This window comes from Scyliorhinus canicula, chromosome 14 (assembly GCF_902713615.1).
Source record: "Scyliorhinus canicula chromosome 14, sScyCan1.1, whole genome shotgun sequence".
NCBI lineage: Eukaryota > Metazoa > Chordata > Chondrichthyes > Carcharhiniformes > Scyliorhinidae > Scyliorhinus > Scyliorhinus canicula.
The window spans coordinates 6272470-6296779 of NC_052159.1; the positions used below are offsets into that span (position 1 = coordinate 6272470).

The 24310-nt window shown below is 52.1% G+C and overlaps 1 protein-coding gene across 2 annotated transcripts in view; it reads left to right on the forward strand.

The window, feature by feature from the left end:
• LOC119977213 (cGMP-dependent 3',5'-cyclic phosphodiesterase) overlaps nt 1–24310 on the forward strand; it is a 440646-nt gene that overhangs the window by 65352 nt on the left and 350984 nt on the right. The window contains exon 1 of one of the 2 annotated variants that reach the window (XM_038817926.1): nt 5396–5452. The exons of the other annotated variant lie outside the window; for it this stretch is intronic. Coding sequence (XP_038673854.1) covers nt 5444–5452 — 9 coding nt within the window. The 5' untranslated portion in view covers nt 5396–5443. Of the gene's footprint in view, nt 1–5395; nt 5453–24310 lie in introns of those variants that run through there. 2 annotated transcript variants of the gene reach the window in all.

Sequence of the window (24310 nt, forward strand, 5' to 3'; positions counted from 1 at the left end):
TTTAATCTTTCCTGATCGGTATGGCCTCACAGGAGAGGTTTCTATCTCTCCGAAGGTCGTTAGTGTTTAGAATTCAACCTCTCCCAGGGAGAAGAGGGGCTGGGTCATTAAATATTTAGGTCTGAGTTAGACGGATTCTTGACTGATAAAGGAATCAGATGGTAGAGATGATAGACAGGACAATAGAGTTGAGGCCACCGTCAGATCAGTCATGATGGTGGAGCAGGCTTGAGGGGCTGAATGGCCTTCTCCTGCTCCTAACTTGTATGTTTGTATGTTCTCAGTTTTTACATAATTTTAATGCATTATCTGCACCTTCTGCAGCACCTCTGTATCTTTTTTACAATATGAAGACTAGAAGTGTATATAGTCCTCTTGAATGCGGGCTAATTATGGTTGCCAAAGGGACAAAAGGGGGGCTTTAGAATTGGCCTGGAGTTGAAGATCAATAGGTCAATCTGTAGGACACTGTTGTGTGCAACCCTGCAGAAAAATCATCGGGCGTTAAAGCAGATTCGGCAATTTCTTTTTATGTTGGCCTATTAATGGCTGGAGTGTACAGGGAAAGTCATGTGATGATGCCTCCAGGAATACATTTAATAACAGTTGGCACCTCTAGGTTTAACCAGAATAAATTCGATGTGCCTTCTCTGTCTTACAAATATCGAATGTGCAATGAGTTATGGAGCAATCTCAATCCAGTCTTAACATAAATGGTCACAAATTGAAGTTATTGACACTAATGTTAGATGTTCAGAAATTGTGTTTGTACTTCAGCGTGCGTAGAAACCCACAGCAAGCAGACACCCTCTCTGTCATTCCATTAGCCGTTAAGATTTCTTTTTTGTACCTGACCAGTAGCTTTTATTGATTTCTTACTTGCCCCCCTGAATCTTCCTGTTCCAGGGTGAATGATCGCATATTTCTCTACATCTGCCGATCTTTTAATCACTCAATGCCGCATTGACCCACTTGGCGCCATCTCCCCAGGTGCTGACAATAAAGGGGTTCCTGAACTTTGACCCGGTAGCTGCCCCTAATGAATGGAGACTATCCGCCCTTCTGGAAAATTCTCCACATTAGGCCGACAGTTTCCTCGTTGGCCTTCCTTACCCTTCCCCTTCTGAAAGTTTTCCAATCTCAGGGGACAGCTCCTGAATTGAGAGAGTTCTTAATGAGCAAAGCGTCAATTATTTCCCCACCAACTTCTTTCATAACCGTGGGGTGGAAACCTTCTGGTGCGGCAGATTTTTCTCTCTCAAATCATCATCATCACCACTTTGTTATCGACGTTGAATCGGCTCATTTTTATTGAATGTTTGCTCACCTGTATATCTGTAATGGTTCGTCAAACTCTTCGTGAATTTTTTAATTTATTCGTTTATGGGATGTGGGCGTCGCTGAGGGCATTTCAGAGTCAACCACATGAAATGAAATGAAATGAAAATCGCTTATTGGCACCAGTCGGCTTCAAAGAAGTTACTGTGAAAAGCCCCTAGTCGCCACATTCCGGCGCCTGTCCGGGGAGGCTGGTACGGGAATCGACCCGTGCTGCTGGCCTGCTTGGTCTGCTTTATAAGCCAGCGATTTAGCCGAGTGAGCTAAACCAGCCCGTACTGAGCTAAACCAGCCCCTGGATGTCTGGGGGTGCTGGGGGTCTGGAGTCACATGTAGGCCAGACCGGGTAAGGACGGCAGATTTCCTTCCCTAAAGGATATTAGTGACCCAGATGGGTTTTTACAACAATTGATGATAGTTTCATGACCATCATTACACCTTTAATTCCAGATTTTTGTTGAATTCAAATTTCACCAGCTGCCCTGGTGGGATTTGAACCTGGGACCCCAGAGCGTTATCCTGGGTCTCTGGATTACTAGTTCAGTGACCACTTCTCCAAACTGAACAAAGTGGTTCCTCAGTTAATTGGCCACAACTTAATTTCCAATTAGTACCTCCCATTCATCTGTCGTTAAGGAGCCCATATAACTCTGAGCCACTCACTTTCCCCGAATCTCTTTGTAAAGACCCCGAGAGTTCCCCAGGAAAAGTCATCTTGAAGCATTGGATTACCACGAAAACTCAACGGGTTCGCCAATATTCTTTAGGTAAGGGCACTGGCTACGCTTACCCAGTCTGGGTCTGTGTGTGACTCCTGTCGCACAGCGACAGTTCCTACTCTTGTCTGCCCCTCCGACATGTCTTTGGAGGCCATGTAACTGAATCATAACTGTAACCAGAGCGAGCTGCAGAAGGATCAGAGAGCACCTCACCAACATCACCTCTGGCCAGTTGCAAATAGACAGGAAATGGTGCTGCTCCCAAAGATGGATCAGAATATATTCACAGGTCATTCCAAAACATTTCCCAAGATAATCAAAAACATTTCACAGGGAAATGTGGCTGCCAATTCCTGCAGAACGTGCCTGAGTGATGAATGATAATTTGTTCTGGACACTGGGAACATTGCACATGTTCCTCTTTCAAATAGAAGCTGTGCAAAGTTTCATCTTCATCAGCGACGGCAGATGCGGTTTTATTTCATCCCCGGAACAGGGCACCCCCAACAGAACTCCCTCAGTACTGACCCTCTGACAGTGCGGCACTCCCTCAGTACTGACCCTCTGACAGTGCAGCACTCCCTCAGTACTGACCCTCTGACAGTGCGGCACTCCCTCAGTACTGACCCTCTGACAGTGCGGCACTCCCTCAGTACTGACCCTCTGATAGGGCTGCACTCCCTCAGTACCAACCCTCTGACAGTGCGGCACTCCCTCAGTACTGACCCTCTGACAGTGCAGCACTCCCTCAGTACTGACCCTCTGACAGTGCGGCACTCCCTCAGTACTGACCCTCTGACAGTGCAGCACTCCCTCAGTACTGACCCTCTGACAGTGCAGCACTCCCTCAGCACTCCCTCAGTACTGACCCTCTGACAGTGCAGCACTCCCTCAGTACTGACCCTCTGTCAGCGCAGCCCTCCCTCGCTACTGACCCTCTGACAGTGCAGCACTCCCTCAGTACTGACCCTCTGACAGTGCGGCACTCCCTCAGTACTGACCCTCTGACAGTGCAGCACTCCCTCAGTACTGACCCTCTGACAGTGCGGCACTGTCAGAGGGTCAGTACTGACCCTCTGACAGTGCGGTGCTCCCTCAGTACTGACCCTCTGACAGTGCGGCACTCCCTCAGTACTGACCCTCTGACAGTGCAGCACTCCGTCAGTACTGACCCTCTGACAGTGCAGCACTCCCTCAGTACTGACCCTCTGACAGTGCAGCGCTCCCTCAGTACTGACTCTCTGACAGTGCAGCACTCTCTCAGTACTGACCCTCTGACAGTGCAGCACTCTCTCAGTACTGACCCTCTGACAGTGCAGCACTCCCTCAGTACTGACCCTCTGACAGTGCAGCGCTCCCTCAGTACTGACTCTCTGACAGTGCAGCACTCTCTCAGTCAGCGCCGGCCCTAGGGTTGCTGGCGCCCCGGGCAAGCTGAACTTCGGCGCCCTTGGGGGGGGGGGGGGGGGGGGGCGGGGCCGGGGGGGGGCGGACCCGGGGGGGGGGGGGGGGCGGACCCGAGGGGAGGGCGGGGGGAGCGGACCCGGGGGGGGGGGGGCGGGGGGAGCGGACCCGAGGGGGGGGGGCGGGGCGGGGGGGGGCGGACCCGAGGGGGGGCGGACCCGAAGGGGGGGCGGGGCGGGGCGGGCGGACCCGAGGGGGGGGCGGGGGACGGACCCGAGGCGGGGGGGGGAGCGGACCGAGCGGGGGAGCTGACCGAGGGGACGGACCGGGGGGGGCCGCCCTCGGGGAATGCGGCCACACTGGGGGAGTGCGGCCACCGCGCATGCGCTGGTTGGCGCCGGCCCAACTGCGCATGCGCGGGACCCGAGTCTGGCGCCCCCTAGCACATGGCGCCCCCTAGCACATGGCGCCCCGGGCGACTGCCCGAGTTGCCGGTGCCTTGAGCCGGCCCTGCTCTCAGTACTGACCCTCTGACAGTGCGGCACTCCCTCAGTACTGACCCTCTGACAGTGCGGCACTCCCTCAGTACTGACCCTCTGACAGTGCAGCACTCCCTCAGTACTGACCCTCTGACAGTGCGGCACTCCCTCAGTACTGACCCTCTGAGAGTGCAGCACTCCCTCAGTACTGACCCTCTGACAGTGCGGCGCTCCCTCAGTACTGACCCTCGGGTAGTGCAGCGCTCCCTCAGCACTGACCCTCGGGTAGTGCAGCACTCCCTCAGCACTGACCCTCGGGTAGTGCAGCGCTCCCTCAGCACTGACCCTCGGGTAGTGCAGCGCTCCCTCAGCACTGACCCTCGGGTAGTGCAGCGCTCCCTCAGCACTGACCCTCGGGTAGTGCAGCGCTCCCTCAGCACTGACCCTCGGGTAGTGCAGCACTCCCTCAGCACTGACCCTCGGGTAGTGCAGCGCTCCCTCAGCACTGACCCTCGGGTAGTGCAGCGCTCCCTCAGCACTGACCCTCGGGTAGTGCAGCGCTCCCTCAGCACTGACCCTCGGGTAGTGCAGCACTCCATGTGTATTGCACTGGCTGAGATTCAACCGCCCTCGGAACTGGGGCGTAGTTTGAGACTGTCTGACTGATAGTTCCCCGTCTGTTAGTGAAGTTAAAAAGAAATCTCCTTCCTTCACAAGCGGGGTAGGAAACGAGCTCGAAACGAGACGAAGGTCAAGTCTGTGTTTGGTGGTTGATGTGTCGCGGCTGAATGCTGGATCCATGTCCTTCGGATCGAGAGCAGCCACTGGTCCCCCCAGAGCTCGCTCTGACACTGATACTGCCCCCTGCTGGTCCTGTTCGGCAAAATACTTCACTGAACTGGGAAATAAAATACTGCAGAGATAAATTATAGGTCAAAATGTCTCGGGTACATCAAAGTTGAATCGTACCTCCTCATGTGTTCTGACACCCTGCAGTGCGCTGGTTTGAAGCCTTAATGATGCTGGGGTTAAATGGATTCCCACCTGCCTTAATTTGTTCAACTTTGTAAAGGTTGACCTTGCATAATTAATGAGTAATGTATCCACATTCGGTAAATTATGTATTGCTTAGAGTGCCAGCTATTGTATCCTGCCTGTTTCTGAGAGTCTAAAATGTCAAGTTGATGTTCTTGCTGCCAATCATTCCCCAGTTGGCAGTGGGAAGGGGTGGGCTGGACAGAGGCAATAACTGACCTGCCAGGCAATCTGCTGTTGTGCTCCGTCACGCTGCCCATCCTAACATCGCAGCCCGTTTTTATCCCCTCCGCCACGTCCAGCGACTCCGCCTGGGTCAACCCCTCATTCTTCCACCCTCCCCCATTGCCCTCGGGGGGGGGGGGCAGATCTCCGGAGCTGGTCAACTCCGAACGGCCGCAAGCTGACATTTTTCTTTTCGGGCGCTCACTTTCTTCACCGTTTGAAAATCCGCTTCGACCAACCCTGATGTGTTGGGTAAACTGGGTCTGCGAGGGCTGCGTTTACTGCAGCAGTGAGAGAGACAGGCTTCCAACACTTGAAGAAATGCAACTCGATTTTATTGAACTCTTAACTATCATACATACTTTAACTGTGGATTGACACTATGCTGAGTTGACTGGAGACCTGAGGCTAACCTGACCAGACTATCTGACTACCACATGGTGGATGTTCTAGTTGTTGCTCACGGGCTCTGACTGTCTCAGAGGCTGCATCCCGAGAGAGCGGGAAAACGAGTGCCCTCTGGCTTTATAGTGACTGTGTCCTGTCTGCTGATTGGCTGCTGTGTTCTGTGTGTTCATTGGTCATCCTGTGTGTCAATCAATGTCTGTCTGTGCACCATCATATACCTGTGTGTATATTATGCCAAACCCGTGTGACCTGATAGCCCGGCTGTCCCTCGACAGGTGTGGTCATTGAGGGGGGTGCTGCCCGGTCAGGCCCACTGTTTTTCGGACGAGACATCAAATCTAGGCCCTCATCTGCTCTAGTTAGCAGTCTAAGATCCCACTGCAGCACGGTGGCATAGTGGTTAGCACAGTGGCTTCAGAGCTCCAGGGTCCCAGGTTTGGTTCCAGCCTCAGATCACCGTCTGTGTGGAGTCTGCACAACCTCCCTGTGTCTGCGTGGGTTTCCTCCGGGTGCTCCGGTTTCCTCCCACAGTCCAAAGATGTGCAGGTTAGGTGGATTGGCCATGATAAATTGCCCTTAGTGTCCAAAAAAGATTAAGTGGGGTTACTGGTGATGGGGATAGGGTGGAGGTGTGGGCTTGGATAGGGTGCTGTTTCCAAGGGCTGGTGCAGACTCGATGGGCCGAATGGCCTCCTTCTGCACTGTAAATTCTACGATTCTGAGCATTATGTTTCAGAGTCAGGAAGGTCTCTCCGGTCTGGTCAATATTCATCCTTCAACTAACTGGCATCACACAAAACTGGTTACTTTGTTCATGGCTGTGCTGCTCTTTGTGGGATCTTGCTGTGCACAAACTGGCTGCCGTGTTAACTACATTTCTGAAGGCTGGCTGTGAAGCGCTTTGGGAAATCCTGAGGTTGTGAAAGGCGCTATACAAATGCAAAGCTTTCTGCTTTCTTTCATAGCCAATTGATTCCTCCCAGGCTTTTGGTACGGGCCTGGATTAGCAGTATGGTGAGCACTGGGCCCCTGCCGTGGGGAGAGTCAGCGGGGAACACATCCCAGCTAACTACGACAGGCCCACTGCCATTGAACACTCAATTGCAAACTGATTGGCAGCAGATTAGCTAACACCACTCCAATCCCTTCAGGCACAGCATTGCAGATGTACCGCAGTCCCTGAGTCCAGGTTCAGGGACTGCACCTCCTGTAAGAACCTGGGTTCCCGGGGCAGCACGGTGGCCAGTAGTTAGCACTGCTGCCTCATGGGGCAGAGGACCCGGGCTTTATCCCTGCTCTGGGTCACTGTCTGTGTGGAGTTTGCACATCCGTGTCTGCGTGGGTTTCACCCCCACAACCCAAAGATGTGCAGGGTAGGTGGATTGGACACGATAAATTGCTCGAATTGGGCACTTACGAGTTCCCAGGGAGGGAGGGCGGGGGATGTGCTGCAGAGTCGGGAGGAGGAGTGGGGGGGTGCAACCTCGGTACCGGGGGGTAGGCAGGGTGTGGGGGCAGGAAGAGCTGGAGATCTCAGGTTGCTGATGGAATAGTGCCCCAAGTGGCAGTTTTTCCAAAATTTAATAATTGCACCACCACTGGTGGGAGTGTGTAATTACAGTGTGACATGTTTACATAGGAAGTCTCCATTACACTAATATTTTAGGAATAAATCAACAAACCTCAATGAATTTATATTCCATTGAGGAATAAAAAACTATGTTAGAAACAGTTCAGAGAAAGTTCACTCGACTGGTAACTAGGATGAGGATGTTATCTGAATTGGAAACATTGAGCAGGTTGGGCCTGTATCCATTGCAGTTTAGAAGAATAAGAGACGACATTATTGAAACATAAGATTCTGATAGGATAATAAGAATAGTATTCACAAAGGAGAGGGACAAGACGGATGTTGAGGCTAGGGATGGATGTTTAAATACTCTCGGTCAAGTTGTCATACGGAAGGGGGAAGTTTTGGGTATTCTAAAAGACATTAAGGTGGACAAGTCCCCAGGACCGGATGGGATCTATCCCAGGTTACTGAGGGAAGCGAGGGTCGAAATAGCTGGGGCCTTAACAGATATCTTTGCAGCATCCTTGAGCATGGGTGAGGTCCCGGAGGACTGGAGAATTGCTAATGTTGTCCCTTTGTTTAAGAAGGGTAGCAGGAGGTAGGGTAGGGGCTGGTTTAGCTCACTGAGCTAAATCGCTGGCTTTAAAAGCAGACCAAGCAGGCCAGCAGCACGGTTCGATTCCCGTACCAGCCTCCCCGGACAGGCGCCGGAATGTGGCGACTAGGGGCTTTTCACAGTAACTTCACTGAAGCCTACTCGTGACAATAAGCGATTTTCATTTTTTCATTTCAGGGATAATCCAGGGAATTATAGACCTGTGAGCTTGATGTCAGTGGTAGGCAAACTGTTGGAGAAGATACTGAGGGATAGGATCTATTCACATCTGGAAGAAAATAGACTTATCAGTGATAGGCAGCATGGTTTTGTGCAGGGAAGGTCATGTCTTACGAACCTAATAGAATTCTTTGAGGAAGTGACAAAATTAATTGATGAGGGAAGGGCTGTAGATGTCGTATACATGTACTTCAGTAAGGCGTTTGATAAAGTTTCCCATGGCAGGTTGATGGAAAAAGTGAAATCGTATGGGGTTCAGGGTGTACTAGCTAGATGGATAAAGAACTGGCTGGGCAACAGGAGACAGAGAGTAGTGGTGGAAGGGAGTGTCTCAAAATGGATAAAGGTGACTAGTGGTGTTCCACAGGGATCCGTGCTCGGACCACTGCTGTTTGTGATCTACATAAATGATCTGGACGAAGGTAAAGGTGGTCTGATTAGCAAGTTTGCAGATGATACTAAGATTGGTGGAGTTGCAGATAGCGAGGAGGACTGTCAGAGAATACAACAAAATATAGATAGATTGGAGAGTTGGGCAGAGAAATGGCAGATGGAGTTCAATCCAGGCAAATGCGAGGTGATGCATTTTGGAAGATCAAATTTAAGAGCAGACTATATGGTCAATGGAAGAGTCCTGGGGAAAATTGATGTACAGAGAAATCTGGGAGTTCAGGTCCATTGTACCCTGAAGGTGGCAACGCAGGTTGATAGAGTGGTCAAGAAGGCATACAGCATGCTTGCCTTCATCGGACGGGTATTGAGTACAAGAGTTGGCAGGTCATGTTACAGTTGTATAGGACTTTGGTTCGGCCACATTTGGAATACTGCGTGCAGTTCTGGTCGCCACATTACCAGAAGGATATGGATGCCTTGGAGAGGGTGCAGAGGAGGTTCACCAGGATGGTATGGAGGGTGCTAGCTATGAAGAAAGGTTGAGTAGATTAGGATTGTTTTCGTTGGAAAGTTGGAGGTTGAGGGGGGACCTGATTGAGGTCTACAAAATTATGAGAGGTATGGGCAGGGTGGACAGCAACAAGCTTTTCCCAAGAGTGGGGATGTCAGTTACAAGGGGTCACGATTTCAAGGTGAGAGGGGGAAAGTTTAAGGGAGATGTGCGTGGAAAGTTTTTAACGCAGAGGGTGGTGGGTGTCTGGAACGCTTTACCAGCGGAGGTGGTAGAGGCGGGCACGATAGCACCATTTAAGAAGCATCTAGACAGGTATATGAATGGGCGGGAACAGAGGGAAGTAGACCTTGGAAAATAGGAGACAGGTTTAGAGAAAGGATCTGGATCGGCGCAGGCTGGGAGGGCCGAAGGGCCTGTTCCTGTGCTCTAATTTTCTTTGTTCTTTGTTCTAATCGCTTATTGTCACAAGTAGGCTTCAATGAAGTTACTGTGAAAAGCCCCTAGTTGCCACATTCCGGCGCCTGCTCGGGAGGCTGGTACGGGAATTAAACCCGCGCTGCTGGCCTTGTTCTGCATTACAAGCCAGCTGTTTAGCCCACTGTGCTAAACCAGCCCCTGGTTAAAGGGCGGATGCTGAAAGGATGTTTTGGTAATATTCTTGTCGGATGGCCTGATTTATATTACAAGAGCACTTGGAACTAAATCTATAAACGATTTAATAACATTAACTGTGGGTCAACTATATACAAAACAACAGGTGAATAACAGTATGAACATGTACAAGCAACCTCTCTCTTCCAGCTCTCCAGTCAGTCTGAGGTCAGCTGACTCTAACATTCACATATACCCTAAGGAGACTCCTAGTGTTCAGTCGGTGAATTACAACACAACCATGCTATCACTGCCTTGGGAGAGGATTGAACAAGGGGGGCAGTTTCAAATGTAGGAGTCTCCCATTTAAGAATGGAGAGGAGTAGATTTTAGTTCTTTCGGGGTGAGCAATGGAGGCAGGGGCAGTGAATATTTTTAAGGATGAGTTCGACAAATTATTAATTGACAAGAGCGTGAAAGGGTTATGAGGGGTAAGAAAGGGTAGTGACGGTAATGGTACAGCCATGATCGCATTGAATGATGGTGCTGGTTCGAGGGGCTGCTCCTAACTTGTATGTTTGTGTGTTTGTAAGAAACCCCACTGGGAAAATATTATAATAATGGTTAAATACAGAAGTTTAAGGAGAGTATCAGGTTAAAGGAAGAGCCTTATGATGCTGCCTAAAGCAATAGCAAGACTAAAGATCTGGAGGTTTATTTAAAATCAGCAAAGGATGACCAGGAAATTGATAACTGACAATGGAATAGATGAATAAACCCAACCGAAGTGCCAAAACCAATTGTCAGAGTTCTCCAGGAAATAAAGAAAGGCAGGCTTGCAGTGTTTCAAAACCACGGGACATGTCAGAATCACGGAATGGTTACAGCACAGCACGAGACCATTCAGCCCTTTGTGTGCTGTGCTGACTCTCTGAATGAACCATTTGCCTAGTGGCCACTCCCTCTTTTCTCCCTGTAACCCAACACATCCTCTCTTTGAATGCTTCGATTGAACCTTGTGATCAATGTCGGGATTTCAGATATATTGTATTATACGTGTTGGGCGCAGTAAGGGTTAAAAAGCCTGGGTTTGTGTGTGTGTGCATGACTGCTGCAGTCATGTTTTTAAAAATCCTGTTTTGAAAGGCAACTATGTGTTTGGGAGCCAGAGGTGCAATTAAAGTACCGTAAAAGCTTGGGTGAATGGATTTTTGTTTGGATTAAGATGGTTCCTTGTAGAGCTCCTGGCGGAGAGGAAAGAACTACAAAGGAACTTTGACCTGCTCTCCACCAGGAAAGCAGAGCACCAACTCCGCCAGGCGCGCGGGACCCTGTACGAACACGGAGACAAAGCCAGCCGCCTGTTGGCACACCAGCTGAGAAAGCAGGCAGCCACCAGATAAATTGCGTAAATCAGGGGTACCGGAGGCACGTTGGAAACAGAACCAAAGAAGATTAACAAAACCTTCAAGGCCTTCTACCAAGGGCTGTACACCTCAGAGCCTCCAACGGGGAAGGCTGGGATGACCCGGTTCCTTGATGGACTGGACATACCAGTCGTGGGAGAGGTTAGAAAACGGGACCTGGAAGCACCACTAGCACTGGGAGAGATCATGGACAGCATTAGCTCCATGCAGACGGGGAAGGCGCCGGGACCGGACGGATTCCCGGCGGACTTCTACAAAACATTTGCGACAGCGCTGGCCCCGCACCTGCGGGAGATGTTCACAGACTCGCTAGCTAGGGGCACACTGCCACCCACGTTAGCACAGGCCTCAATCTCGCTGATACCTAAGAAAGACAAAGACCCAACGGAATGTGGGTCATACAGACCCATATCTCTGCTGAACGCAGACGCCAAAATACTGGCCAAAATCCTAGCCAAAAGGCTAGAAGACTGTGTACCTGAGGTGGTCACAGAGGACCAGACGGGCTTCGTCAAAGGTAGACAGCTTACCTCGAACATCAGGCGCCTGCTGAACGTGATAATGACCCCCTCCGGGGAGAGAACACAAGAGGTGATTGTCTCCCTGGACGCAGAAAAGGCCTTCGACAGAGTCGAATGGAAGTCTTTCATTAGATTGTGCTCAATTAGTAAGTTGGTGTAACTATTGGGAGGAGCTAGGGTACCAGGCATTTTCTGAGCGGCAGAGATTGGTCAGTTGCTTTCTGAAAGTCAAACCATGAAGACAGCTTCTGAAGACTCCAGCTGGTGATCCTGCATTGGTGTGACAGGATTCAGGTCTATCTATTAACCCCACCTCAAAGAACATCTCTACACGGCAGCAGGGCAGCACAGTGGTTAGCACTGTTGCTTCTCAGCTCCTGGGTCCCAGGCTCGATTCCCGGCTTGGGGTCACTGTCTGAACGGAGTCTGCACGTTTTCCCCGTGTCTGCGTGGGTTTCCTCCGGGTGCTCCGGGCTTCCTTCCACAAGTCACGAAGATGTGCTGATAGGTGAGTCATAGCCACAGAAACCCAGGGAAACCGGGTGCTAATGGCCACAGACACCACTAGACACTGGACAAAGTGTCATCGGACTCGAAACGTTAGCTCTTTTCTCTCCCTACAGATGCTGCCAGACTTGCTGAGATTTTCCAGCATTTTCCCTTTCGTTTGTTGATAGGTGAATTGGACATTCTGAATTTCCCCTCAGTGTACCCGAACAGGCGCCGGGATGTGGCGACTAGGGGATTTTCACAGTAACTTCATTGCAGTGTTAATGTAAGCCTACTTGTGACAATAAAGATTATTATTTATTATACAGCAAGTATGCCTGGGTCTGCTAACAGTACGTAAAAGTGGATTGAGATCTGAGATGGTTTTGTTGTTTGAATGGAAGTAAAGATGAAATGAAAATCACTTATTGTCACGAGTAGGCTTCAATGAACTTACTATGAACAGCCCCTAGTCGCCACATTCCGGTGCCTGTTCGGGAATTGAACCGTGCTGCTGGCCTACCTTGGTCTGCTTTAAAAGACAGCGATTTAGCCCAGTGTGCTAAACCAGCCCCTCAGTTAAGGTTTATTGTGTCACTTTTTGATGAACATTGTTTAAGGCGTAATTGTCAGCTATGTTAAAGATTTTAACACTCAACGCTTCTCGGTATTTTGGCTAAGATGAGCGTGAGGTCAGGTGCAATGCCTGGATCTGGTATGTCTCTATTCTGGGGACCATGAATTGGATTCAATTTGAATTGGTTTTTGGAGCAGGCAAGGAGCTGGATTAGGGGTTTGCCCCTGTCCACACCCTGAGCTCTGGCTTTGTAACTCTGATAAAGGAGTAATAATAAAAAGGATTTTAATACTGTGTCAGTAATAAAGTTTGTTTTAATTTACCATATCACTAATTCTTTGTGAAATCTCTCCTGGAGCGAGGAATCCTTTCCTCACAGGCTGACAAAAGTAAAATAAAACATTGGGGTTTCTGAGCCACTGTTGGGGTTGTAATAATCTGCCCCCAGAACCCTCTCAGCCAGCGAATTCCACATCTACACCACTCGATGCGTTAAAAGGTTTTTTTTAACTCTTGTCCCTGATCCTTATTCTCAATCCTTGCACCAGTGGGAACAGCTTGTAGCGATCTACTCTGTTCACAACCCAATGATTCTCAATCAGATCTCCTCTCGGCCTTGCTTCTCCCAAGGAAAACCGCCCCACGTCGCCAATCTGCCATCATCACCGAAGTTCCTCATCACCCGAACCATTCTCATGAAACTTTTCTGCTTCCTCACCAATGTCTTCACATCCTTCCGAAGTGTGGCGCTCAGAGCTGGGCGCAATACTCCAGCCAGTGACGTTCTATTTGCAGAGTAGGCACTGTTGACATGCAGGAAGCACAGCTGGCAATTCTTCATGGGCAGCGGATGGTAATAACCAGATTGTAGGAATACTATTGGCTGGGACATCAGGGAGAACTTCCCCTGCTCTTCGTCACAATAACGACATGAGATATTTTCCGTCCACCTGAAACGGCAGACTGGGCCCCAGTTTTAACGTCCCTCCTGAATAACAGGGCCTCTGACAGTGCAGCACCCCCGCCACACCGCATGGAGTGCCAGCCTGGATTTCTGTGCTAAAGTTATGGAGTGGGACCTAACCCAGGAACCTTCAGGGTATGTGGAAAGGAAAAGGTTCGCAAAGCATGGGTCCCTTGGAAACAGGAAAAATCGCAGCAAAGATTAAGGAAAGGACATTAAACAAATATTTTGTGCTCGTCTTCACTGGTGGAAGTTGAAGACAAAGTAGCAGAAACGGTGGAGAACTATAATGAGAGCGAGAAGGAGGCAGATCAACAGTCCGCCAACTCAATTGGTTTTTGGAACTCTCTTCCTCAATAGGAGGAAGCAAAGTCTTTGGTTATTTTTAAGGCCAAGCTGGATAGATTCTTGATTAACAAAGGGGTGAAAGGTTATCAGGGTGTAATGACCCTCATGAAACCCACGGGGACCACTCTATCTCTCTGGGGACTTGTGGAATATGAACTTCCCCGTTAGTGAGCTGCGGCCCATCAGCCGGGACACTTGGGAATAGACGTCTGGACTGGGCCTGGCTGGAACGGAGCTGTAAGCCACGTTGCAGCCTTTACTTTCACTGCCAAATTAAACCTCTTTTGGATTTATCTTCCTGGGCCTTCCGAGCTTTCCTCCTGGCAACAAGAAAACAGCGGTTTCGATCCTGGATCTCCTGACCGCACTAAATTGCCCAACACAAGGATGGGGTCGCTTTTCGGAAGGTGGAGGCCTTTGGTATAGGTGTGGACGATCGGGCCCAGTATTCCGAATGGATGCGGTATTTATTCCAGGCAAATGGTGTTGTTGGAGATTAATGAAATATGTTATACTCCTGATCACCTGCGGAGCCCCGACTTTGAGTGTAATTTTTGAAGAATAAAGGGATTAAGGGTTATGGTGTTCGGGCCGGAAAGTGGAGCTGAGTCCACAAAAGATCAGCCTTGATCTCATTGAATGGCGGAGCAGGCTCGAGGGGCCTGATGGCCGACTCCTGCTCCTAGTTCTTATGTCCTTATGTAATTAAGAGCCACACCTATCTGGAGGCTCCGGACTCAAAAACCTTTAATGAACTTATAGAACTTGTTGCCAATCATTAGAACCCCAATCCGCCGGTAATTATGCAGAGTTATCTCTTCAACAGGCGAACTCCTGGGGAATCGATCCTGGAGTTTTTGACGTGCCTTCGCAGGCACGAGGGCTGTGACTATGGACCCTCCCTCCCTGAGATGCTGAGAGATCGGTTGACGTGTGGCATTAACAAAATGGCGACTCAGAGGAAGCTGTTGGCAGAACCATCCCTGGATCTGAAACAGGCCATAGAGTTGCCGCCCTCCCATGACAACGCGGAAAAGGGAGCTTAGGAATTCCTGGATTACGACAGGCACAGAGTTGGCCGGCCCCCATTCCGACAAGTGACCACCCCCACCCCAAGGATGGGATTGACACGATCCAGTCCCCTCCAAAATAGCGCCGTGATCAGGCCCACTGGCCAAGGGCTGCCACAATCTGAGGATAATGAGGGAATTGTGCACATCTGTGCTGCACCTACGGCCGCAGGAACTGTGGCAGTCGAGGACACCAGAATCGGCAGCGAGCACGCTGCTCTGGTCAGGTGACACAAAGACCCCGCGGGAGCCAGGGCTTTGCACATTGCCCCACCTGAGGAAGACGGCTACATCAGGGCCCCAGAGGAGCCCCATTAAGAATAACACTCCAAGTTAGTGGTCACCCATTGCATATGGAAATTGACACAGAGGCTGCTGTTATAATTATTGGGCATCCAGCACCTGGGTTTGAAAGATACCAAAGCCCAGTTGGCAACATACACCGGCGGACCACTGACCATCATTGGCACCGCAGTGGCCCCGGTGACCCACGGACAGCAGAGGTCCAGCTACCACTGGTCGTGGTGCAGGGACCCGGGCCCTGCCTCCTGGGCCGTAATTGATTACAGCAATTCCGCTTGGACTGGCAACAAAGCAGGATGGGTAATGGCTGTTTGTATGAAGTCCTTGGAAAGCACCCAGACGTTTCCCAGCTAAAATCTGCGTCGACCCAAAGACCCAGCCCAAATATTCTGGGGCCAGTCCGGTCCCGTACGCCCTGCTGTCGAAGGTGGACGATGAGCTGAGCCGCCTGGAGAATCCGTTCCAGTTCGTAGAGTGGGCAGCGCCAGTGGTTCCAGTGCTGAAACCAGACAAGTCCATTTGCCTGTGTGGCGACTATAAGATGACCATCAACAAGGCCTCCCGCCAGGACAGGTGGCCCATGCCATGCGTAGAGGGCCTGTAGCGAAGTTAGCTGGGGGCCACTCCTTCACAAACTGGACATGAACTATGCGTACCTCGAGCTGGAGTTTAATGCATCATCTAGAAAATATGTCACCGTCAAGGTCCACAGGGGGCTGTACAAGTAGGGGATGTCCAGACATTTAAACAGGGCATTAAATACAGACTGCAGGGTCCATTGATAACAAATCTGGCACGATTCCGGTATACTTCCCGGACCACAGCACGAGCTGCATTACTGATGGGCCGACGCCTCTGGATCCGCCTAAGTTTAATGTTCCTGAACCTTGGCAAGAAGGTAGAAAAGAAGCAGGACCTTCAGAAGAAGCACCACGATCATCGAACGTGCGACAGAGAGTTTAAACCTGGGGACATGGTCCACATTTGAAATTTCGGGGACGGTGCCCCGTGGACCATAGTGAAGAGATCAGCACCAGGCGGTCAAGACTGGAGATCGAACGTTGCAAAAACACGTGGACCACCCTCAAAGGCAGGAAGTCTGCCCCAGAGCAAACCACGCTGGACAAATTGGTCCCTTGCCCCCCTCACCCCCCTGTCTGCCATCTGTGAGCCAATGGACCTCCCCCCCCCACCAGAGACCTTGCCCAGGTCAGCAAGATTTGGATGACTCAGCATCTGATGTGGACACGGAAATCTCAGCACTTTCAGAGGATATTATGGTTGGATACGGACCTCCGGCAGGACCCCCTTGGCATTCAGCGCTCCCCTGACCCAGCCCCACAGTTACAAGAAGCACATCCACAGGACAAACAGCGGAGAGCCACTCTACAACCGGCTTCTGAGGGACCTTTGGACTTTGTGGAGGGGGCGAGGAAGAGGGATGTAATAACCCTTGTGAGATCCGTGGGGAAACCCCAATCAATTTCCCCTTGGGGCTCGTGGAGTCTGAGCTCCCCCATTAGTGGGTGGAGGCCCATCAACTGGAACTTATGGAAATCGGAGTATAAAAACTGGGCCGGACTGGGGCCGGCTGGAATGGCCATCCCGTTTGGGACCTTGGAGCCGTAAGCCGCATCGCGGCCTTTAGGTTTCTTGTTGAATTGAACCTCTTTTGAATTTACCTCCTTGGGCCTCCTTGTGGGGGTGGGGGAAGAAATGTGGGAGGTGGGAATGTGGGATGAGGTTACGATCAGGTCAGCCATGATCTGACTGAATGGGAGAGCAGGCCCGAGGGGCCGAGTGGCCTACTCCAGCTCCTAATTCGTATGCTACGTGAAGAGGAGAGGGAGGAACTTCAATTAATATTAGTAAAGGATGTAGTCCTGGAGAAATTAATGAGACTAAAATCCCCGGGACCTGATGGCCTACATACTGGAAACCGGAATGTTAAAAAAGACTTTGGCCTCAATGGGAATATGGTGCCCCATTTGGAGTCTCGTACGTCAGTGAGGAATTAGAATGATAATAATAATCCTTATTGTCACAAGTAGACTTACATTAACACTGCAATGAGGTTACTGTGTAAAACAAGGGTGCGGAATAGATTTGCCAGGGATGTGGGGCTTCAATTTGGGAAGTTAGTGGTGTAGCTGTATTATTGCTGGACCAGTAATACCGACGGCCAGAGTCATTCTCTGGGCACCAGGGTTCGAATCCAGCCAGGGCAAATGGTGCAATTGGAATTCAATAAAAATCTCAAATTCAAGGTCTAACGGTGACCATGAAACCCATTGTCAATTGTAAAAACCCGTCTGGTTCACTGATGTCCTTTAGGGAAGGCAATCTGTCGTCCTTACCCGGTCTGGCCTACACGTGACTCCAGACCCACAGCAATGTGGTTGACTCTCAAATGGCCTCAACCCATGAACGAATTTTTAAAAAGGTTACGTGGGCATATCATAGAGTTTACAGTGCAGAAGGAGGCCATTCGGCCCATCGAGTCTGCACCGGCTCTTGGAAAGAGCACCCTACCCAAGGTCAACACCTCCACCCTATCCCCATAACCCAGTAACCCCACCCAACACTAAGGGCAATTTTGGACACTAAGGGCAATTTATCATGGCCAATCCACCTAACCTGCACATCTTTGGACTGGTCTCCAGAGGAGAGAGGTTAGAGAGAAGATTTGACAGGGGTGTCAAAAATGCGGGGTCAGGACAGAGTAGATAGACAGACAGATTCCCCCCCCCCCCCCCCCCCCGCACCCCCCCCCCCCCCCCCCCCCCCCCCCCCCCCCCTCCCCGACGACGGCGGCAATGCGGATCGCGATTGGGCGGAGAATCGGGGGTCCGGCTGAAATCGAGGTTTATGCCAGCAGTCGAACGAACCAATCTGGTCCACCCCGCCACCCTCATGGGCATCGGGATCAGGATTCACACCCACACGCCAGCGGGAGGATGTTAATGGACACAAACGTTGTCCCAATGACACATCTGCATCCACTTAGCAGGCCTGGAATCAGAGTCTCTGGGCCCTGCTGATCCTTCGGTCCTCTGGGCTGGGAATCGCCTGGGCGGGATTCATGATAAATATCACCAAACGTGTACCTGACATGCCGTGGGCCAACCGGGCAACTCCTTTCAGAATTCCATCTGAGGGCCACCCACCCCCTGCATGTTTCACCACCTGCCAATACCTCCTCGACCGGGCACCCTCCCCGAGACCCCTCAAAACGGGAGACCCCTTAAAATGGGAATTCCCCACTTGGGGAATAGAGACCACCACAGAGACCACCCACCCCCCCCCCCCCCCCCCACACACACACAGATCCACCAGAAAAGAGAGACCCCTGTCTGGAAGCTGCAGAGTAGTCCAGACAGCGGCAGTTGAAGAAACTACAGTTGTAACACGTTCCTGGAAGCACCATGTGCCCGATCCTGGAAAGAGAGCAGCAGTGACCTGTGTTAAACCCTCAGATCCATTCACTGCAACCCATTCATTCACTTCTGGTAGTGGGCTGTGAATGGCGGCTTCCACAATAGTGACCTTGCTTCATTCACCACCCTTCATGGATGAGTAACTCTAACTTACAAACATTGTGGTTTGCGTTCCAGTGAGGCCAGGTGGGTGGGTTGGGGGGGGGGGGGGGGGGGGTAGGGGAAACATTGCTTTGTTCCAGTTTGCCTCCAGCGGCAGAGCATTGGGTTGGATTCTCCAATTTTGAGGCTATGTCCGTAAGGAAGCATCTGGGGCGGAATTCTCCGCTCCCCACGCCGGGTGGGAGAATCGAGGGAGGGCCGGGCGACTCACGAGGGAGGGACACGCCGCCCTGGCAACCCCAGCGATTCTCCCACCCCCTGCTCGGATGAATCTCTGCTCGCTGTTTTTCACGAGCGGCCTGACATTCCCGACCGGTTCACGACGGCGGCAACCACACCTGGTCGCTGCCGGCGTGAACATGGCGCCAAAGTTTCGTTTGTGGCTTGTGGGGGGCGGAGAGGGGAGTGAGCATCATGGCCGTGCTCGGGAGGGGACAGGCCGGCGATCGGTGCCCACTAATCGTCGGGCTGGCGTCTCCAAGCGACACACTCTTTCCCCTCCGCCGCCCTGCAAGATCAAGCCGCCACGTCTTGCGGGGCAGCGGAGGGAAGACGGCAACTGCGAATGCGCGGGCTTGAGCCGGCCAATCTGCGCATGCGCGGCTGACGTCACTTAGACGCCGCCGTCGCGTCATTCTCAGTGGTGCGAGGAGCGGCCTCCGAGGCCGTTGTGAAACTCGGCCGAGTTCACGACGGCCTTCCCGATGCCGCGCGTCAGAAAATCGGCGCCACCCCTGCTCCGCCCGGCAGGGGGGGGGGCTAGCAACCACGCCACATAAAGCCCCCGGCTTTACCTGCACATACGGGCGCAGAACGGCCGGGTCGGTGGCCGTACAACATGGTGCCGGCTATGCACGAACCTGGCCTGCCAGATAATGCCCCCCTGTGAACTCTATCGCCACCCACCCACCCACCCCCCCGGCCAGCGGAACAACTCCCCCCCCCCCCCCCCCCCCGGCCAGCGGAACGACTCCCCCCCCCCCCCGGCTAGCGGAACGACTCCCCACCCCCCCCCCGGCCAGCGGAACGACTCCCCCCCCCGGCTAGCGGAACAACTCCCCCCCCCCCCCGGCTAGCGGAACGACTCCCCAACCCCCCCGCGGCCAGTGGAACGACTCCCCCCCCCTCCCCCCCGGCCAGCGGAACGACTCCCCACCCCCCCTCCCCCCGGCTAGCGGAATGACTCCCCACCCCCCCCCCCGCGGCCAGCGGAATGACTCCCTACCCCGCCGGACTGCGGCGTTGGACACTGTCCGCAGGGAGGTTAAAGAACCCTCAGAGCACAGGCGCCCCACGCCGTCGGGGAGTCGGCCCATCGGGGGCGGTGCATCGGGGGAGGGCCTTCAGGTGACGTCCTGAGGCCGTCCCAACGGCGCGCTCACCAAGGGGGCGGAGAATCCGAAAACAGGTGCCGCCTGCGATTTCGGCTTCAAAACGGTTTCTCCGGCCAATCGACAAATGCGATTTCGCCGTCGGCAATCGGAGATTCCAACCCTAAGTTCCAAAACGGAGAATCCCATTGGAGGAAAGATCGACAACCAAAGTACACAGATTTAAGATAATTAGCAACCGAAGCAATGGAGACGTGAGGAAAACCTGTTTCACACAGCGAGTGGTTTTTTGTTTTTATTTGTTTTTTTTAAAATTTAGATTACCCAATTCATTTTTTCCAATTAAGGGGCAATTTAGCATGGCCAATCCACCTATCCTGCACATCTTTGGGTTGTGGGGGCGAAACCCACGCAGACACGGGGAGAATGTGCAAACTCCACACGGACAGTGACCCAGAGCCGGGATCGAACCTGGGACCTCAGCGTCGTGAGGCAGCAGGGCTAACCCACTGCGCCAATGTGCTGACACAGCGAGTGGTTAACCATTATGTGGAGATGCAGACGTTGGACTGGGGTGGGCACAGTAAGAATTCTTACAACACCAGGTTAAAGTCCAACAGGTTTGTTTTGAATCACTAGCTGAAGGAACTGTGCTCCGAAAGATAGTGAGTGGTTAGGATCTGGAATGTACTGTCTGTGAGTGTGGTGGAGGGAGATTCACACAGCGAGTGGTTAGGATCAGGAATGTACTGTCTGTCAGTGTGGTGGAGGCAGATTCACACAGCGAGTGGTTAGGATGTGGAATGTACTGTCTTTGAGTGTGGTGGAGGCAGATTCAGACAGCGAGTGGTTAGGATCTGGAATGTACTGTCTGTCAGTGTGGTGGAGGCAGATTCACACAGCGAGTGGTTAGGATCTGGAATGTACTGTCTGTGAGTGTGGTGGAGGCAGATTCACACAGCGAGTGGTTAGGATCTGGAATGTACTGTCTGTGAGTGTGGTGGAGGCAGATTCACACAGCGAGTGGTTAGGATCTGGAATGCACTGTCTGAGAGTGTGGTGGAGGCAGATTCACACAGCGAGTGGTTAGGATCTGTAATGTACTGTCTGTGAGTGTGGTGGAGACTGATTCACACAGTGAGTGGTTATGATCTGGAATGTACTGTCTGTGAGTGTGGTGGAGACAGATTCACACAGCGAGTGGTTAGGATCTGGAATGTACTGTCTGTGAGTGTGGTGGAGGCAGATTCACACAGTGAGTGGTTAGGATCTGGAATGTACTGTCTGTGAGTGTGGTGGAGGCAGATTCACACAGCGAGTGGTTAGGATCAGGAATGTACTGTCTGTGAGTGTGGTGGAGACAGATTCACACAGCGAGTGGTTAGGATGTGGAATGTACTGTCTGTGAGTGTGGTGGAGGCAGATTCACACAGTGAGTGGTTAGGATCTGGAATGTACTGTCTGTGAGTGTGGTGGAGGCAGATTCACACAGCGAGTGGTTAGGATCTGGAATGTACTGTCTGTGAGTGTGGTGGAGGCAGATACACACAGCGAGTGGTTAGGATCTGGAATGCACTGTCTGAGAGTGTGGTGGAGGCAGATTCACACAGCGAGTGGTTAGGATCTGTAATGTACTGTCTGTGAGTGTGGTGGAGGCTGATTCACACAGTGAGTGGTTAGGATCTGGAATGTACTGTCTGTGAGTGTGGTGGAGGCAGATTCACACAGTGAGTGGTTAGGATCTGGAATGTACTGTCTGTGAGTGTGGTGGAGGCAGATTCACACAGCGAGTGGTTAGGATCAGGAATGTACTGTCTGTGAGTGTGGTGGAGACAGATTCACACAGCGAGTGGTTAGGATGTGGAATGCACTGTCTGTGAGTGTGGTGGAGGCAGATTCACACAGTGAGTGGTTAGGATCTGGAATGTACTGTCTGTGAGTGTGGTGGAGGCAGATTCACACAGCGAGTGGTTAGGATGTGGAATGTACTGTCTGTGAGTGTGGTGGAGGCAGATTCACACAGCGAGTGGTTAGGATCTGGAATGTACTGTCTGTGTGTGTGGTGGAGGCAGATTCACACAGCGAGTGGTTAGGATCTGGAATGTACTGTCTGTGAGTGTGGTGGAGGCTGATTCACACAGAGAGTGGTTAGGATCTGGAATGTACTGTCTGTGAGTGTGGTGGAGGCAGATACACACAGCGAGTGGTTAGGATCTGGAATGCACTGTCTGAGAGTGTGGTGGAGGCAGATTCACACAGCGAGTGGTTAGGATCTGGAATGTACTGTCTGTGAGTGTGGTGGAGGCAGATTCACACAGTGAGTGGTTAGGATCTGGAATGTACTGTCTGTGAGTGTGGTGGAGGCAGATTCACACAGCGAGTGGTTAGGATCAGGAATGTACTGTCTGTGAGTGTGGTGGAGACAGATTCACACAGCGAGTGGTTAGGATCTGGAATGTACTGTCTGTGAGTGTGGTGGAGGCAGATTCACACAGTGAGTGGTTAGGATCTGGAATGTACTGTCTGTGAGTGTGGTGGAGGCAGATTCACACAGCGAGTGGTTAGGATCTGGAATGTACTGTCTGTGAGTGTGGTGGAGGCAGATACACACAGCGAGTGGTTAGGATCTGGAATGCACTGTCTGAGAGTGTGGTGGAGGCAGATTCACACAGCGAGTGGTTATGATCTGTAATGTACTGTCTGTGAGTGTGGTGGAGGCTGATTCACACAGTGAGTGGTTAGGATCTGGAATGTACTGTCTGTGAGTGTGGTGGAGGCAGATTCACACAGTGAGTGGTTAGGATCTGGAATGTACTGTCTGTGAGTGTGGTGGAGGCAGATTCACACAGTGAGTGGTTAGGATCAGGAATGTACTGTCTGTGAGTGTGGTGGAGACAGATTCACACAGCGAGTGGTTAGGATGTGGAATGCACTGTCTGTGAGTGTGGTGGAGGCAGATTCACACAGTGAGTGGTTAGGATCTGGAATGTACTGTCTGTGAGTGTGGTGGAGGCAGATTCACACAGTGAGTGGTTAGGATCTGGAATGTACTGTCTGTGAGTGTGGTGGAGGCAGATTCACACAGCGAGTGGTTAGGATCAGGAATGTACTGTCTGTGAGTGTGGTGGAGACAGATTCACACAGCGAGTGGTTAGGATGTGGAATGCACTGTCTGTGAGTGTGGTGGAGGCAGATTCACACAGTGAGTGGTTAGGATCTGGAATGTACTGTCTGTGAGTGTGGTGGAGGCAGATTGACGCAGCGAGTGGTTAGGATGTGGAATGTACTGTCTGTGAGTGTGGTGGAGGCAGATTCACACAGCGAGTGGTTAGGATCTGGAATGTACTGTCTGTGTGTGTGGTGGAGGCAGATTCACACAGCGAGTGGTTAGGATCTGGAATGTACTGTCTGTGAGTGTGGTGGAGGCAGATTCACACAGCAAGTGGTTAGGATCTGGAATGTACTGTCTGAGAGTGTGGTGGAGACAGATTCACACAGCGAGTGGTTAGGATCTGGAATGTACTGTCTGAGAGTGTGGTGGAGACAGATTCACACAGCGAGTGGTTAGGATCAGGATGTACTGTCTGTGAGTGTGGTGGAGGCAGATTCACACAGCGAGTGGTTAGGATCTGGAATGTACTGTCTGAGAGTGTGGTGGAGACAGATTTAATGGAGACTTTCAAGAGGGAGATGTTTCATTATCCGAAAGAAGGCTCTGCAGGGCGACGGAGAAAGGGTGGGCGAGTGGGGAGAGGGCGGGGGAGAGGGGAGAGGGCGGGGGGAGTGGGATGGGGAGTGGGGAGAGGGCGGGGAGGAGGCCGGGGGAATGGTAAGAGGGCGGAGGAGAGGGCGGGGGAGTGAGGAGAGGGCGGGGGAGTGGGGGAGTGGGGAGAGGGCGGGGGAGTGGGGAGAGGGCGGGGTAGAGGGGAGGGGGAGGGGGAGAGGGCGGGGGAGTGGGGAGAGGGCGAGGGCGGGGGAGTGGGGACGAGGGCGGGGGGGAGAGGGAGAGGGCGAGGGCGGGGGAGTGAGGACGAGGGCGGGAGGGGAGAGGGCGAGGGCGGGGGGAGTGGGGAGGGGGAGAGGGAGAGGGAGAGAGAGGGGGAGAGGGCGGGGGAGTGGGGAGAGGGAGAGGGAGAGGGAGAGAGAGGGGGGAGAGGAGAGGAGGGG